The 15,171-nt window shown below is 44.8% G+C and overlaps 1 protein-coding gene across 1 annotated transcript; it reads right to left on the bottom strand.

Moving 5' to 3' along the window:
* Positions 1-1,891: 1,891 nt before the first annotated feature.
* Positions 1,892-14,794, bottom strand: LOC109461983. Its single transcript, XM_019758461.1, is given in 12 exon segments — positions 1,892-4,813; positions 4,889-5,250; positions 5,437-5,543; positions 5,870-5,967; positions 7,173-7,840; positions 9,461-9,475; positions 9,610-10,276; positions 10,532-10,777; positions 11,171-12,696; positions 12,996-13,102; positions 13,238-13,344; positions 13,964-14,794. Coding segments are annotated over 12 exon segments (7,305 nt in total). The 5' UTR covers positions 14,675-14,794; the 3' UTR covers positions 1,892-2,122.
* Positions 14,795-15,171: the final 377 nt, after the last annotated feature.

Here is a 15,171-nt window from a genome sequence, read left to right as displayed (position 1 = left end):
CGAAATTCTAGAACATTAAATGCATACTATGATATAAAACAATGGTTTTGTGGTAAACAGCATTTCCTCTTTTTTAGCAACTTCGTTGTATCAGAATAACGACACTATCATCCGGTAGGTCGACACCACAAAGTAAAGTATACATGCAGAGTAATTGGTTTCATTGGGTTTTTTTTTCACGATCGAAATCAAGATTTATCCAACCATTCAACGTACATATCTTGGAGCACAATATCTCGGCCGCTTCAGGCGGCCGAGATAAAAAGAAAGAAGACCAAAACTGGTTGTGGATGAAGGATGGACTTAAAGGTTGCCTTCCAAACTCCTACTTGCTTCCTACCGGTAAGTTTGAGCTCACCCACACCGTGTCTGATCCATTCTGACGTGAACTGGTGATACTTTTGTTTAGTTTGTTTTGTGGAGGGGGGGGGGTCCTCAGCAGTGGCTGCTCATTCTACTGCCACCTGTTCCGTCTGCAGGTCCTGATAGTCTCCAACAGGTTCCTCAGGATGCAGAAAGGCTGTAAATGTTGGCCAAATGGGATGGGCCTGTCTGAAAGTAAATCTTCAGGAAACTATGTTTTAAAAATAAAACTTGTGTTTGTATTGGTTCCATCATTGACATGCAGATAAGGCTATTCAATTAGCAGCCGAAGCACAGTATTATTTTTTATTTTTATTTTATGAAGATTTACCATATTTGTGGAAGGATTCACATATCACCTCTTCAAGATATCAAACCTGAGACCGGACTGTAAGGTTTGAACCACTCACTCTGGGAAGGACCCCTATCAAGGACTAGCCTTTGAAAGTTTGAGTTTCGTTCGAAAATTGATAGTTTTTTTTACATCACCCACCATACCAGGGTGATCCCCTACTCATTTCGATAAGTCTGGTGGGGTCTTTAACGAGCTGGAAAGGCTGGACCTACATCTAACGTCGTCCTATAGCCCGCTAGAATCATATTTTAGTATTAGTTTGTGTATGTACCTTTGTTGTTTCTTTGCCATACATTGTACCAGCTACAATTGTTGAGCAATAAAGTTGATTTGATATCCACGGTGGATTGTTCATACTACATGGGCAGTTTCTACCAGTATTTCAGCACCCTAAGAAGCCCGTTGGAGGCTACGTTAGGGTTTCCCGAGCCACTTGTTTCCGGTCGTCTGCGATGACAGATGGTGAAATAATGACTTCCGTAGGGCGGAGGGACACGGTTGGCAGGCGTGAACAGGCAGACAATGGCGCGAAGTTTTACTGAGAGCGCGGAGGGATACGGTCAGCAGGCGTGAATGGTCGGACAATGGCGGAAGGTTTTCCTGGGAGCGCGGAGGTTGTTCAGGGTAATCCATCACTGTTCTGTTCTCACATGGAGATAAGAAAGACCTAGCTTTATATTATAGACGAATCGTTTTTCCTGTCGAAAGCTTACTAGCTGGACGGTCAAACATTTAAAATAATTATAAAGTCATTTAGAAGATCACCAAAAAACTGCATTTCTACTAAGATCACAAAACCCACTATTCATTATCCACTGCCTTCAAAGAAGAAGTCGAACCCCTTAATAGCAAGCTTAGCAGTAGAAGAAGAAGTTTATTCCAGACAGTTGTTACCTGTCTCCTGTTACTGTATTGCAATGAGTATTATACTTGATTGTAATAATACTAGTATAAAACGATGAGGTTTTGTCATTTTCCCTAAATGTTGTCAAGTGTGGAGAGGTGTTCTTGTCTCATCAGGATTTTATTTTGGTAAACTTTATAGCAAGACAGTACTCAAAGTTTGCCGCACCAGATATTGAAGAAAACTAATTTGCAGTGTCACTGCTGTCTGACCTGCAGTTCTGTGAATTACGATAGGTGGCGTTACTGAACAGTTCTCCATCAGTCCAACAGCAGAAGCACCGCCATGGCTACAGAGTGCCGGTTTGTTTCGGTTTCATGTCACGACAAGACTATGCAGGCTAATAGACAAATAAATTCTAGAAGTAGTAGTAGAACAAAAGACAACGGTGCGAATCTAACATGTTCTCATCAGCTTGTCAAATGAGTATTTGTTGAAACTCCGTTATGTGTGATGCAAACATTGAACGCTGTCCTATCTCAGCTTAGGACAGACTGTAGTCATTTGGACTCCTGACGTGCAAGTTTCTTATTCATCTTCCTGGCCTGGTTCATGTACATTCTCGCTATTCGATCATGACCCAAGGCAGCCCAGGCTGCAGACAGGTTACTGAGTGAGGCAGCGATACTAGGATTTTCTGCACACGCACCGTACACATTTCTCTGCATCTGTAGGGCTCGCTCAAAGCAGTCAATGGCTTTTCTCTTCTCACCAAGGCGAAGCCAGACTGTTCCAATGCCGTTAAGTGTGGGGGAATTGTCAGGATGTGCCGTACCGTGCAAAGACTGGAACATCTGCAATGAGAGGTCATGGTAGTCCAGTGCCTTTCTGTAATCCCTCAGAGCTGCACAGGCTAGTCCTGCATTACTGAGAACCGTTGCAACTGTAGGATCTTGTTTACTTGCACCGTCCATACGTTTGTACATCTGCAGCGCATCTTCATAGTGTTCCACCGCTTTCCCGTAGCCGCCAAGTTTAAACCAGAATGTACCCAGGTTGACGAGGATGACGGCAACTTCGGGATGTGCTGTGCTTGGTCCGTGAATTGTCTTAAGTATCCTCAGGGCCTCTTCGCAGTTGCTCACTGCTTTCCTGCGTTCCCCCAAGATCCACAAATTAAGTGAAAGGCTGTGAAGTGCTTCTGCAGTCCTAGGATGCACGTCACCATACAGTTTCCTAGTCATATCTAGTCCCTGCCGGAAGTAGACATTGGCTTGTTTAGGATCCAGCTTGCTCCATGATGAACCAAGGTTCATGAGTGAACGTGCAATTTTAGGATGTGCTGCAGTCTCACCATAAATTGCCTTAAACATTTGCAAGGCGTCTTCTGCGTAACTGCGTGCCTTCCGGGGATTCCCCATTTCCTCCCAGCTTACCGCTAGGTTGTTTAATGACCAAGCGATATGAGGATGTACAGCATTTTGTCCATGCAGCTTTCTGCTCATCTGCAGTGCTTCTTCAATAACACTGATGGCTTTCTTGTGATCCCCTGTATTTCCCCAGGATTCTCCAACATTGCTTAGCGCACTGGCAACTTCAGGATGCTCTTTACCATAGACTCTCAAATACATGTCATATGCCTGTTGATGATAGTCGAGTGCTTTTCTGTGGTCTCCAAGCTTCGTCCACGTTGTACCCAGAAATCCTATAGCGAAGGCAACATCACGCTGGGCTGTTCTCCGGCCATAAACTTTCCTATACATGTCCAGTCCGTCCTCTAAGTAGCTGATTGCCTTTCTATAGTCCGAGATTTCATACCAAACCTTTCCTAGATTTATTAGACACTCAGCAATAAGAGGATCTTCACCATCAAAAGAACCGCATACTTTGAACATCTGTATTGCTCGTTCAAGGTAACTGAGTGCTTTTCTATGATCTCCATGATATAACAAATCTGTTCCCAAGTTAAACAGTGATGTCGCTGTTTCCCAATCTTCCTTACCTTTGCATAGATTCAAAGCCTTTTCATGGCATCTGATAGTTTGCATGTGATAACCGAAGTAACGATAAATTAAACCTTTCATTACTGGACAGCTTTCCAGAAGAGAATCCTGTAGAGGCAGGGAGCTTTTGCGCAACGGGAATTGTACATCTGACAAGAAGGCCTTCAGAGGACGTGCTGTGAAGAAATACCTGAACATCTGATTCATATCGGAAACATGAAACACCTTTTGCAAGAGATGGCTTGTTTCACCTCTGTTGTCCCGTGATGTAGGCATTGACGGGAGGGCGGACATGTTTTCCTTCTGGCCGCCGTTTGCGATGTAGGTCCTCAGTCTGAGTTCTGCTGAGATGCTGACCAGAACCTTCAGGTGGTGCGCGTTTTCGGCACTGACAACCCCTTCAGTTTCCATGTCTTCAATTGTTTGCCAAACTGTAGTGGGTATGATATTGGAACCGAGAGCCAAACAATCTACTGCGATTGCAGGGAATCTGTAGATTTCTTTCTTTACATCCAACAGCTCGTCTTTGAATACGTCGTCTTCCTGAAGACTTGCCCAATTCTCATGGATCGTCTCGCTGGCCATCTGCTGAGCTACTTCCCCTCCACGAGCCTTCAGCGTCTCAGCCACGATAGCGGCATAGTCATTAACCAAGGTCTGCTCTCCGACAATCAGGCAAGTATTTCTCAGCACGCTACAGAGGTGATACCCTGCCTTCAGGTACACTGAAAAGTCTGTTTGTAAGACTCTGGCCATATTTATCGGTGTGCGGATTAGTTCACTTGGTGGTTCAGTCGAAGTTCCCTGCCTGCCCAGCGGAGTCTTGCTTGCCTTTGGCATGGAGCCATCAAATGCAAACCCACGAGGTGTAACAGAGTCATAGTACCAGTTGTCAAGTGGGTTATCTGAGTAGAAGTCATTCAGACTTTTGATCCCCAAGGCCGGGAGGATGGTTTCTCCCAGGTTGACCACTTTGAGGTGCAGGTAGTGAGTCAGTCGACGGAAATACGCGGCATTTGCTTCATTTTCCTCCTCTACCAAGATGGCAAACTCTAGGTCTGAGTATGGAGTTACCAGTCCTGTGGCCTGTGAACCCAAACCTATCAGGGCATACTTACATGGAGGGGGACCCATCACTGAGATACACTCATTTATTAACTGTGTTATAAAGTTCTTTCTGTCATCAGCAATACTCTCAAACACCTGCCTTACTTTGTCAGCTCTCTCAGCTTCCTTCTCATGAACTTGCTCTCTTCTGAGGTGTTTAGTTGCTTCCTCACGAGATCGTCCTAAACCTGGATTGACTCCCGACCTCTCCTCTACCTCCTCCTCCTCTTCCTCAGCATCAGCATCCATGAAGGGGAACTCCTCCTCGTCAAGTGATTCCATCTCCAGTTTGATTCGGTCCCGAATTTCTTTCAGTTGTTTCTTGTGTTTCTTTGTTTCATCTGGATTCCCTTTCTTATCTATCTTCAAGGTATGATGGACAAAAAGCGCTTCTGTTTCCTCAACTGCATTTTGAACGATCTCATTGTTGAATTTTGACCTGGCCAGTGCTGCATGGTAGAGTGCTGCCGCCTTGACAAAGTCTCCCCCGTCTCCTGTTTGACAGCCTCGCCTGCAGTAGACATCGCCCAACTTGTGCAGGGGTAAAACCTCTTTTTCATACTGTTGCGTTGTGGGATCTGTGAAATAACAACTTATGTCTTCAGTCATTTTACTAGTAAGTCATTAAGATTCGAAAGTTTGAGTCAAGTTAATTTTTAGGTACAAAATATTATGAAAGGTGTTTCTAGCACAGACATGCTTAGCTATGAATATGGATTAAAAGTCATTTGGGTAGCAATGCAGGGCAGTGTGTGTTTTCCTACCTCTGACATGTACAAGCCTGAGCGCTGCTGCAAAGTGCTTCTCTGCTGAGTCCAGGTCTCCCCTCTGTACAGCCTCCTCTCCTTTCTGCAGGTGTTCCTCGTACTGCCTGGATAATGTTTCATAAGGATCAATATTGTTTAATCTTTGAAAGTTTGAAAGATTATTATTGGGTGTGAAGGACTTTTAAGATCAACTGCGCTCAAGTAGAATCTCATTTATCCATTTTAACAGAGATTGTTGATTTCTGTCGTCGTTCAGCCTAGCTGTGGCAGACTGTGCTTATACAAATAATTTATATCAATTCTCCTTCTATGATTAATAATGATTATCTATACATTACGATTCAAACATTACGGCCCATTACGGCTCAACTACTATCTAGAAGTGAGAGACAGGCAATACGGATTGATAGTCTTTAAAAAAATCACGTACCTTGCATTATCTGCTGTAGGGAGGCTGCTACCCTGAGGAATATTTGGGGCTGTGTCCTTGGCCACTTTAGAACTAGACCCTTTGTTTGCCTTTATGCCCTTAGGCGTCATCTGAAAATACCAACACCAAGTCTTAAAGATTACTACCTACTATTTTTTGTAAGGCCACCCTGCTTTGATTTTATGGATGACATCTGCGCGCGCATTGACTTTCGGCTGCCCCCCCCCCCTCAAAAAAAAAAAGAATCACGGCTCTTGCCTGGGTGATGCCAGCCTCCTCAGTTTATGATGGCTACCGACAATAGGGAACCGGCGGTAACTTAGGAGGACAGCACCCAGGCTGCCGACGCTCCACGACTAAAAAATTCAGTACATACATACAGTGCCGATTCATAAATTCCGCAAAAAGCCCGCATGTGCCGGCTTGTCGTATACGTCACTATGTACTAAATTCACAATACCAGCTTTGTATTCCTATGGTTTAGCAGCATTTTTATTTTTGGCCGTAATTTTTTTGTAATCGCCCGCGCGCACTAGTTTGGGGGTCTACAGAGGATGTCATTCATAAAATCAAGGCAGTGTGGCCTAATCTACATTTGCGATAAAAGTAGATTAAAAAACACCTGTAGTCTTGACACATAAATGGACGAAACTGACAACAACACCCCTTCATTGATAAGCAGCACCTGCAGCCATGCGGTTAACCAAAGGTTGCACCGATGTCAGAACAAGCAAACACCGCATCGCCATGCATGGCTGGGCGGATATGTTTGTTTGTTTGTTTATTTAAATGCAACAGTGCATAACAAGTGGCAACCAGGCAGCAACAAGGCTGGTAGCGGCTACCACTGACACATAAATGCATAAATACAAAGTACAGTATAACTTAAATACAATATCACTTAGTACATACAAATTCAATTCAATATTTACAATAATAGCAATAAACATACAAAGTACATACAAATTCAATCAATACATAATTAAGCAATACAATATAATTACAATACAAATCGATAAAATGATCAAAGTTGAAATGATCAGGGGGGGCTGTCATTGGTTACTACAAACACGATCTCCGTTGGTACACAGATTGACAGAAGGGAAGCCGGAACAAGAATGGCAGGTTAACTACTTCCATACACATGATATAGAAATCTACGGTAAAACAAACTTAATGTCAGTGACACTTCTGGTTGTTAATACATAGCTGTAGAGTATGGTCTTAGTCGGGATGTTAGCACTGACGACAAAAATTTCAAATGCTAATGTATGAAATGCTATGTAGAAAGCAAAGCACCTACCCGTCTCCTTCTTTCCGCCATGTCCTTCCTGACTTTTGCTGCGCGCAGTAAGCGATGTGTGAGGACGGTTTTCCCATGTGGATCATCACATCGCTCCAGGGCTGTGCTGTACAGGGCTGTAGCCTTGGTCAAGTGTTGTGGATTCTTTAAGTCTTTTCCTCTCTTAAGGTTCACGTCTCCGAGACTTTTTATAGCCTCTACTTCTAACAGAACGTTCCTCTCTGCTATTCCTTCCACAAGAACCTTCGTGTAGCCATTTAAGATGGAGTCCATATGGCCACCATTCGCCCGTTTCCTGTCCAAGTCTTGAAAGACTTCTGAAGCTCTTGCAACAGAATTAATGCTTCCGTTCCTGGTTGATCCAGCTATGGGCGTTTTCTGCCTGAGTTTCTCGGCGAGTTTGACCCTATGTTGGAGAGACTCGCCTTCCCCCGGGTCCTCACACCGGAGCAGCGCGGCCCTGTACAGGTTCAGGCCCCGCTCCAAGTTCCGCGGAGCTTCGGTCTTGTGGAGTCTTCCTTTCTCCACGTTCAAGTCTCCCAGGCTCTTCAGTACCTCCACTTCCTGCAGCCTGTCCATATCAGACATGGCGGCCAGAAGGGCGCGGCCGTACCCCGTCTCGGCCAGGTCATACCTGTTAGCCGCCACAAACCTCCGGCATTGCACGTCTGCAGGGAGAAGGGTCCCCGCAACACGCAGTATGTTGGACATGGTGATCGGGCTGGTAATGGTACAGAGAACACAAAAAAAAGCAAGTCACTATCGAGGTCTAAAAATGACTTTCGTTCGTCACATGATGCGGAAGCGTTGGCGGGGGAATACCAGGTGTGGTGATGACGTCACACTTAAAATGTTACTTGCTCTATTGAACTTTGAACTCCTGGCGTCAACATGTAACGGAGCGATATCACTCAATGATAAATGTTTTATTTATTAGGAAAGCACTCTCACTTTGCTACATGTTAAGTTAATAGTTTTCAGTATTGGATGAATTCACTGTGATACAGAGTTAAAGATTCATATATGCCTGTGGTCAAAACAGATCACGTATAGCGTCATCTGTAATTCTATTACATAGCATAAGTTGTTTGTACGCTATAAAGAAGAGCGTCAAGAAACCATGAATACGAATGCATTTTTTAATATCAGCAAACAACACAGACAAGAGCAGGCGTTCTTTCTAATATGATTCCCATACGAACTGCTGTTATCATGGTGACGATACATGTAAGTGACGTATGATCTCCAAGCAGATACTAAGTTGACTTATATCCAATCGGATAAGCAGTGCCCATTAGATTCTGCGGCTATCCATTGGAAACTGCTCGGACGGTTGGATACTGTCTAGCCACCTTAGGATCTGCTTGGAGAAGAGCATTTATCAGACAGTGTAAATTGTTATCGACATACATTAAACACTTTTGTGGCCTCCAGTCTTCTTTGATCTGAATGTTCACCAGCTGAGTCCCTACCTCTGTTTTGGACTTTTATTGTTCCCGTAAGTGACCTCTAGCACCTGCTGTATTTGTGGCTTTTTTGAGGTAGGCTGTCTTTGACAAATTACTCTGTGGAGATGAGGAGAACCTAGCTTTAGACTATACACAGAATAGACTGTGGCAATTAAGCCCCTGGCCATGTAGGCTTAACGAATCGTCTTGACTGCCGAGAGCATACTAACTGGGCGGTCGTCATAGGTGAAGCATCAAATCATGCTTTTTTCTATTAGCTATGCTTGTGCAATGCGGCTTCGGTACGACTCGTGCATATAGGGGTGATGATGTAAATCAACGTGTGGCTAGACGATAAAACTAACAAGTAATGAAAGTACGCTGACTGTTGTCATTTAATCTAGATGTCATCACATTTGCCTGCATGTATGTAGGCGAGTTCGGCCGTTCAGCGTATCTGTGGATATGAAGGAGGAAAACCCGGGATATGGGTTTAAATAGGGGATGTGAACTGATTTGTAGCTTTGAGGCAGATTTAGTTTCAGTAGGTAAAGATTTAAAACAATTATCCTAATATACCTGAGAGCCGAGACTATTTTGGATTCACATCGCTGAAAGTATGTGGAGTTTACGCAAATACACAAGTCATGTCATCTGTGACGCTTTTCTGTATTTAGCAGCAGTGTGTGCACATTATGAGTGAATAAAAAGAAGCAGTATATAACATGTTAATGCTTTTATTGTTATCTGATCAGTGCTTTCCTGTATTCCTGAAGGCCCGTGCAGGCAGTCCTCAAGTTACTCCGGGGGCCGACACTGTCTTTTGATCTGCAGTCTCACCATAAATACTTTTTTTTTTCAGTCCAGTGCTGTCCATGGCTTTCTTGTAATCAGCAAGATATCGATCACGCCACGCAGAGCACAGGTTTCTGAGGTCAGTGACAGTTCTGTCATGTGCTTTGTTTTCACTTTAAATCGTCAGGCTTCCTGCATCTGCGCTGCCTGTGTGAAGTAGAACATGGTTTGTCTTTCATCGCCTAGGTTATCCCAGACGAATACCAAGGACTTAAGCGTTTTAACAATCTTGGGGTGTGGTGTGTTTTCGCCATAAACAGCTTTGTACATCTTCAGAGCCTGTTCATGGTATTCTTTAGCTTTCCAGTAATCGCCTAAGCTACACCAGGCAATCCCCAAGTTGTTGAGGAAGGTGGCAGTGTTTGCATGGGGTGTATTTTCACCATAGATGGCCTTCTGCATTTTCAGTCCCTGTCCATAGTACTGAACAGCTTTCCTGTAATCACCTCGACACTGCCAGGCATATCCCATGTTACTGAGTGTGCTAGCAATCTTAGGGTGTTTCGCATCCCGACCATAGACACTTCGATACATCTCCAATGATTGCTTGAGGTAGGTCAGTGCCTTCTGATAACTTCCAAGGTTAGTACAAGTCACCCCCATGTTGTTAAGAAGTTCTGTAATTTCAGGATGTTCTGGGCCGTGTATAGCTTTCTGCATCTGTAAAGTCTCTTCAAAGTACGTCATTGCCTTACCGCCATCTCCCAGTTTACCCCATGTTGTCCCCAGGTTATTGAGGGTAATAGCAATGGCTGGATGTGGTTTATCTGGACCATAGACCGTCCTTAAAATTTGCAGAGCCTCATCGTAACATCTGAGCGCTTCTTCGTTTTTCTCCAAGCTCCAATAAACGGACCTGAGGTTGTCAAGAGCACCGGCAGTGTCAGGATGGGATTCCGTATGGAGTCTTCTCCTCATATCCACCCCCTGTTGTGCATACATGATTGCCTGCTTTGGGTCCAGGTTATTCCACGATGTTGCAAGACTGCTGAGTGAATGTGCAATATCGGGATGTGCTGCCGTCTCGCCATGGAAAACCATGTACGTTTTCAGGGCTAACTCTCTGTATTTGATAGCCTTATGATGTTTTCCAAGCTTATGCCAGGCCTCTCCCAACACGGTTAAAGATACCGCTATGTCAGGATGGGCTGTATTCTGACCATACAAAGTGTTCCTCATTTTCAGGCTCTGATCATAGAAGCTGATGGCTTTCTCATAATCACCCTTATTGGCCCAAACTAAACCTATGTTGTGAAATGATGTGGCAATATCGCGATGTGCTGTTCTCATACCATATAATTTCTGATGCATCTTCAGTGTTTCTTTAAACTGGTGGAGTGCTTGCTCATAGTCACCAAGCTTATCATAAGACAACCCTAGAAGGGTTAGTGCGTCAGTAGTGCCAGAATGTACAATGTCTGATTGTCCTGTGTCCTGACCATTGACTTCCCTGAACAAGGCCAGTCCTTCCTTTAGGTAAATGATTGCCTTAATATGATCAGCCAAGTAATGATACACTGACCCCAACTTGACTAGAGACATGGCAATGTCAGGGTGGTTAGTAGTTGGTGCATGGAATTCCCGGTACTTTTGCAGTGCCCGTTTGAAGCAGCCAATTGCTTTTGCGATGTTTGTTTGATCTCCCAAGTTTAGCAACGCTGATCCCAACTTTAATTCAATATGGCCATCTGCCACAGAAAGCTTCCCATAACACCTGAGAGCTTCCATGTTATTGCCCAACAAGCGGTACATGTCCCCTTTTACTACTGGAGAGTTCTCAAATAATCGTATACTTCTCAGCCGGCGTTCTTGATTAAGGGGAAACGGTTTATTGGACAGAAGGCGGTGGAGAGGCATTGCTGTCAAGTAATATCTCAACAGCTGGTTTATATCAGAAATGTAGAACACCTTCTGTAACTCACTGGTATGCTGGTCGCTGTTGACTGGTGATGCTGGCATTTCCGACAAGGCTGACATGTTCTCCTTCTGGCCGCCGTTTGCGATATAGGTTCTGAGTCTGAGTTCTGCTGAGATGCTGACCAGAACCTTCAGGTGATGTGCGTTTTCCGCACTGACAACGTTTTTGTCCTTCATGTTTTCTATCGTGTTCCAAACTGTAGTTGGCAAAATATTCGAACGGAGTGCCAAACAGTCGACAGCAACAGACGGAAACCGGTAGATTTGTTTCTTCACATCAAAAAGGACGGCAGTCGGTCTCTGGTCGTCGGCGTTTGCCAGATTCTCATGTATCGTCGCCTTTGCCAGTTGCTGAGCCATTTCACCACCTCGAGCCTTCAGAGTCTTTGTAACAATGCCAGCATAGTCATCAACTAAACCCTGCTCCCCTGCTATCAAGCAAGCATTCCGCAAAACACTGGCGAGGTGATACCCTTCCTTCAGATACACTGAGGCATCCTTTTCCAAGATTCCAGCCATGTTCTTTGGTGTGCGGATGAGTTCACTGGGTGGTTCAGTCGAAGTTCCCTGCCTGCCCAGTGGAGTCTTGCTTGCTTTCGGCATAGAGCCGTCAAAGGCAAACCCCCGTGGTGTAACAGAGTCGTAGTACCAGTTGTCAAGTGGGTCATCTGAGGAGAAATCATTCAGACTTTTTATCTCCAGGGCTGGGAGAATGGTTTCTCCCAGGTTGACCACTTTGAGGTGCAGGTAGTGAGTCAGTCGACGGAAATACGCGACATTTGCTTCATTTTCCTCCTCTACCAAGATGGCAAACTCCAGGTCTGAGTATGGAGTTACCAGTACTGTGGCCTGTGAACCCAAACCCATAAGGGCATACTTACAGGGAGGGGGACCCATCACTGAGATACACTCATCTACTAGCTGCCCAATGAACTCTTTTCTTTCTTTAGCAATTTTCTCAAACAACTGTCTGACAGCTTTAGCCCTCTTGGCTTCTATCTCTCTTGCTAACTGACTTTCCTCGTCATGTATGTAGGGGTTCAGATCTTTGTCGATGGTTTCCATCTCCTGTTTGATTTGGCCCCGGATTTTACTGAGCTGGTCCTTGTGTTCACGAGAGTTACCCCCTTGCAGGCTTTCAGTAAAAGTCTCTTTAGCTAGGCAATACTTAAGAGCCTTTTTCTCTGCTTCCTTAACTGCTTTACCAAGCTTGCGTTTTGAGGCTCTCTTGTTCGACCTGGTCAGTGCTGCATGGTAGAGTGCTGCTGCCTTGACAAAGTCTCCCCCGTCTCCTGTTTGACAGCCTCGCCTGCAGTAGACACACCCCAACTTATGCAGGGGTGAGACTTCTCTTTCATACTGTAGAATTGTAGGATCTATAGGAAAACAATATTTTCTTCGGTTTTAGTGCAGATTTGTTATCATATGTCATTTTAAAGAATTTATAGAGCGACTATTCAGTAGTCAGCTACATGCTTTGACAAGTTTTATTGTTTCTATATAAATCATTTGTTTTAAAAATGTACAAAATGTGTATGTTTTAATTTACCTATAGAATATATAAGATATAGTGTGCAGATTGTGTACATTGACTTTTCCCTACCTCTGACATGTACCAGCCTGAGCGCTGCTGCAAAGTGCTTCTCTGCCGAGTCCAGGTCTCCCCTCTGTACAGCCTCCTCACCTTTCTGCAAGTATTCCTCGTACTGCCTGGAGAAGGTTTACACAGTAAGCTAACATTGATAAAGTGCTAATATTGAGGTCACGCCGTCTATTTGCAATGGTTACTAAAACAACAAAGCTAAAGTCCGTTAGAGTTTCAAAACATGGCACTAACAGCTTGACGTCACTTACCTTGAATCATCTGCTGTAGGGACGTTATGACCTTGAGGAATTGTCGAAGTAACCTTGGTAGGTTCAGGTGACTCCCACTTGTTTGTCGTTTTGCCTCTCTGGGTCATCTAAAAGAACCAATTAAGGGAACCTAGTCTATATGTATGCGATAACACATACTCTCAGATGACAACAACGGACCAAACATTCATTCAGCAAAGGATTGAAAGGCAGTCCTCACGCATGAATGAATCAAATGAACAGAGACACTCCATATATTGATATAAAGCATGGCGTGTAGCTTTACTATACAACTAGCACTACACTAATGCAACACTGTCTCGCCATGCACCACGCACTACTAAAATACAACACTGTCTTGTCACGCATAATGCACTGTTACAGTAATACAACACGCTGCCTCCCCATTGATGACTGAATAGTAATGAGCGAACATGACACCTTACAGGTCAGAAGGTCATCGGTTACCACACACACACGAGCCTTGTTGGTACACAGGTGACAATAACAAAGGGAAAGGGCGGACCACTTTATACACCTGTATACTGCATAGTAGGGGCGAATATTTAGTCGTAAGGCAAAGAATAACAGTGGTTCAGTTATATTGTCAGTTTTATGTTGTATAGAACAATGTTAAGTTTGCGTTTTAATTGCAGTAGGGGTTTATATTGACAACTAAACACAAAAAAGGAAAATGTTATTCTATGTAACACATACCCGTCTCCTTCTGTCCGCCATGTTTCTCCTGACTTTTGCTGCGTGCAGTAAGCGATGTGTGAGGACGGTTTTCCCATGTGGATCGTCACATCGCTCCAGGGCTGTGCTGTACAGGGCTGTGGCCTTGGTCAAGTGTCTGAGCTCCTTTAAGTCTCTTCCTCTCTTAAGGTTCACGTCTCCGAGACTTTTTATAGCCTCTACTTCTAACAGATTGTTCCCCTCCGCTATTCCTTCCACAAGAACCTTCGTGTAGCCACTTAAGATGGAGTCCATATGGCCACCATTCGCCCGTTTCCTGTCCAAGTCTTGAAAGACTTCTGAAGCTCTTGCAACAGAATTAATGCTTAGGTTCCTGGTTGATCCAGTTATGGGCGTTTTCTGCCTGAGTTTCTCGGCGAGTTTGACCCTATGTTGGAGAGACTCGCCTTCCCCCGGGTCCTCAAACCGGCGCAGCGCGGCCCTGTACAGGTTCAGGCCCCGCTCCAAGTTCCGCGGAGCTTCGGTCTTGTGGGGTCTTCCTTTCTCCACGTTCAAGTCTCCCAGGCTCTTCAGTACCTCCACTTCCTGCAGCCTGTCCATATCAGACATGGCGGCCAGAAGGGCGCGGCCGTACCCCGTCTCGGCCAGGTCATACCTGTTAGCCGCCACAAACCTCCGGCATTGCACGTCTGCAGGGAGAAGGGTCCCCGCAACACGCAGTATGTTGGACATGGTGATCGGGCTGGTAATGGTACAGAGAACACAAAAAAAAGCAGGGGGGCAGGTGCTTGGTGACTTCAGAGACCTATGCCATCCTCCATTGCCTTCAAACTTTGGATCTTGGTAGATTTTGGAAACTTTCAACCGTTCCCTCAGCATCCACTACTCATTATTTGGATGCATAACCTTCGTCGACGTAGGAGTCAGTTCGGCGCTCTGTTCTCGTGTTCCCTGCACTGTGTCTTATGAATAGTCTTGGCACGGCCGCTGCACTAACACAATAGTTCCCGTCTCGTCGTTCCTACATGCTCGGCTGATCATGTGTCCTACACTGTTTTCTCTCGCGGCTCCTGGCAGTATCATCTTCACACTGCCATTGTTTAAGTCCTGAAAGACAGGTGTAAGGTTATGTCCGGTGTAGAAAGGACGTCACGGTACTATATTTAGATATATTTAGATCATGACTGGTAGGTGAAGGTGGAGGGGAATAACCTTCTCTGGACATTTGT

The sequence above is a fragment of the Branchiostoma belcheri genome, unplaced genomic scaffold (genome assembly GCF_001625305.1).
Source record: "Branchiostoma belcheri isolate BF01 breed outbred unplaced genomic scaffold, Haploidv18h27 scaffold98, whole genome shotgun sequence".
Lineage (NCBI taxonomy): Eukaryota > Metazoa > Chordata > Leptocardii > Amphioxiformes > Branchiostomatidae > Branchiostoma > Branchiostoma belcheri.
This window is presented reverse-complemented; position numbering and strand designations above follow the sequence as displayed.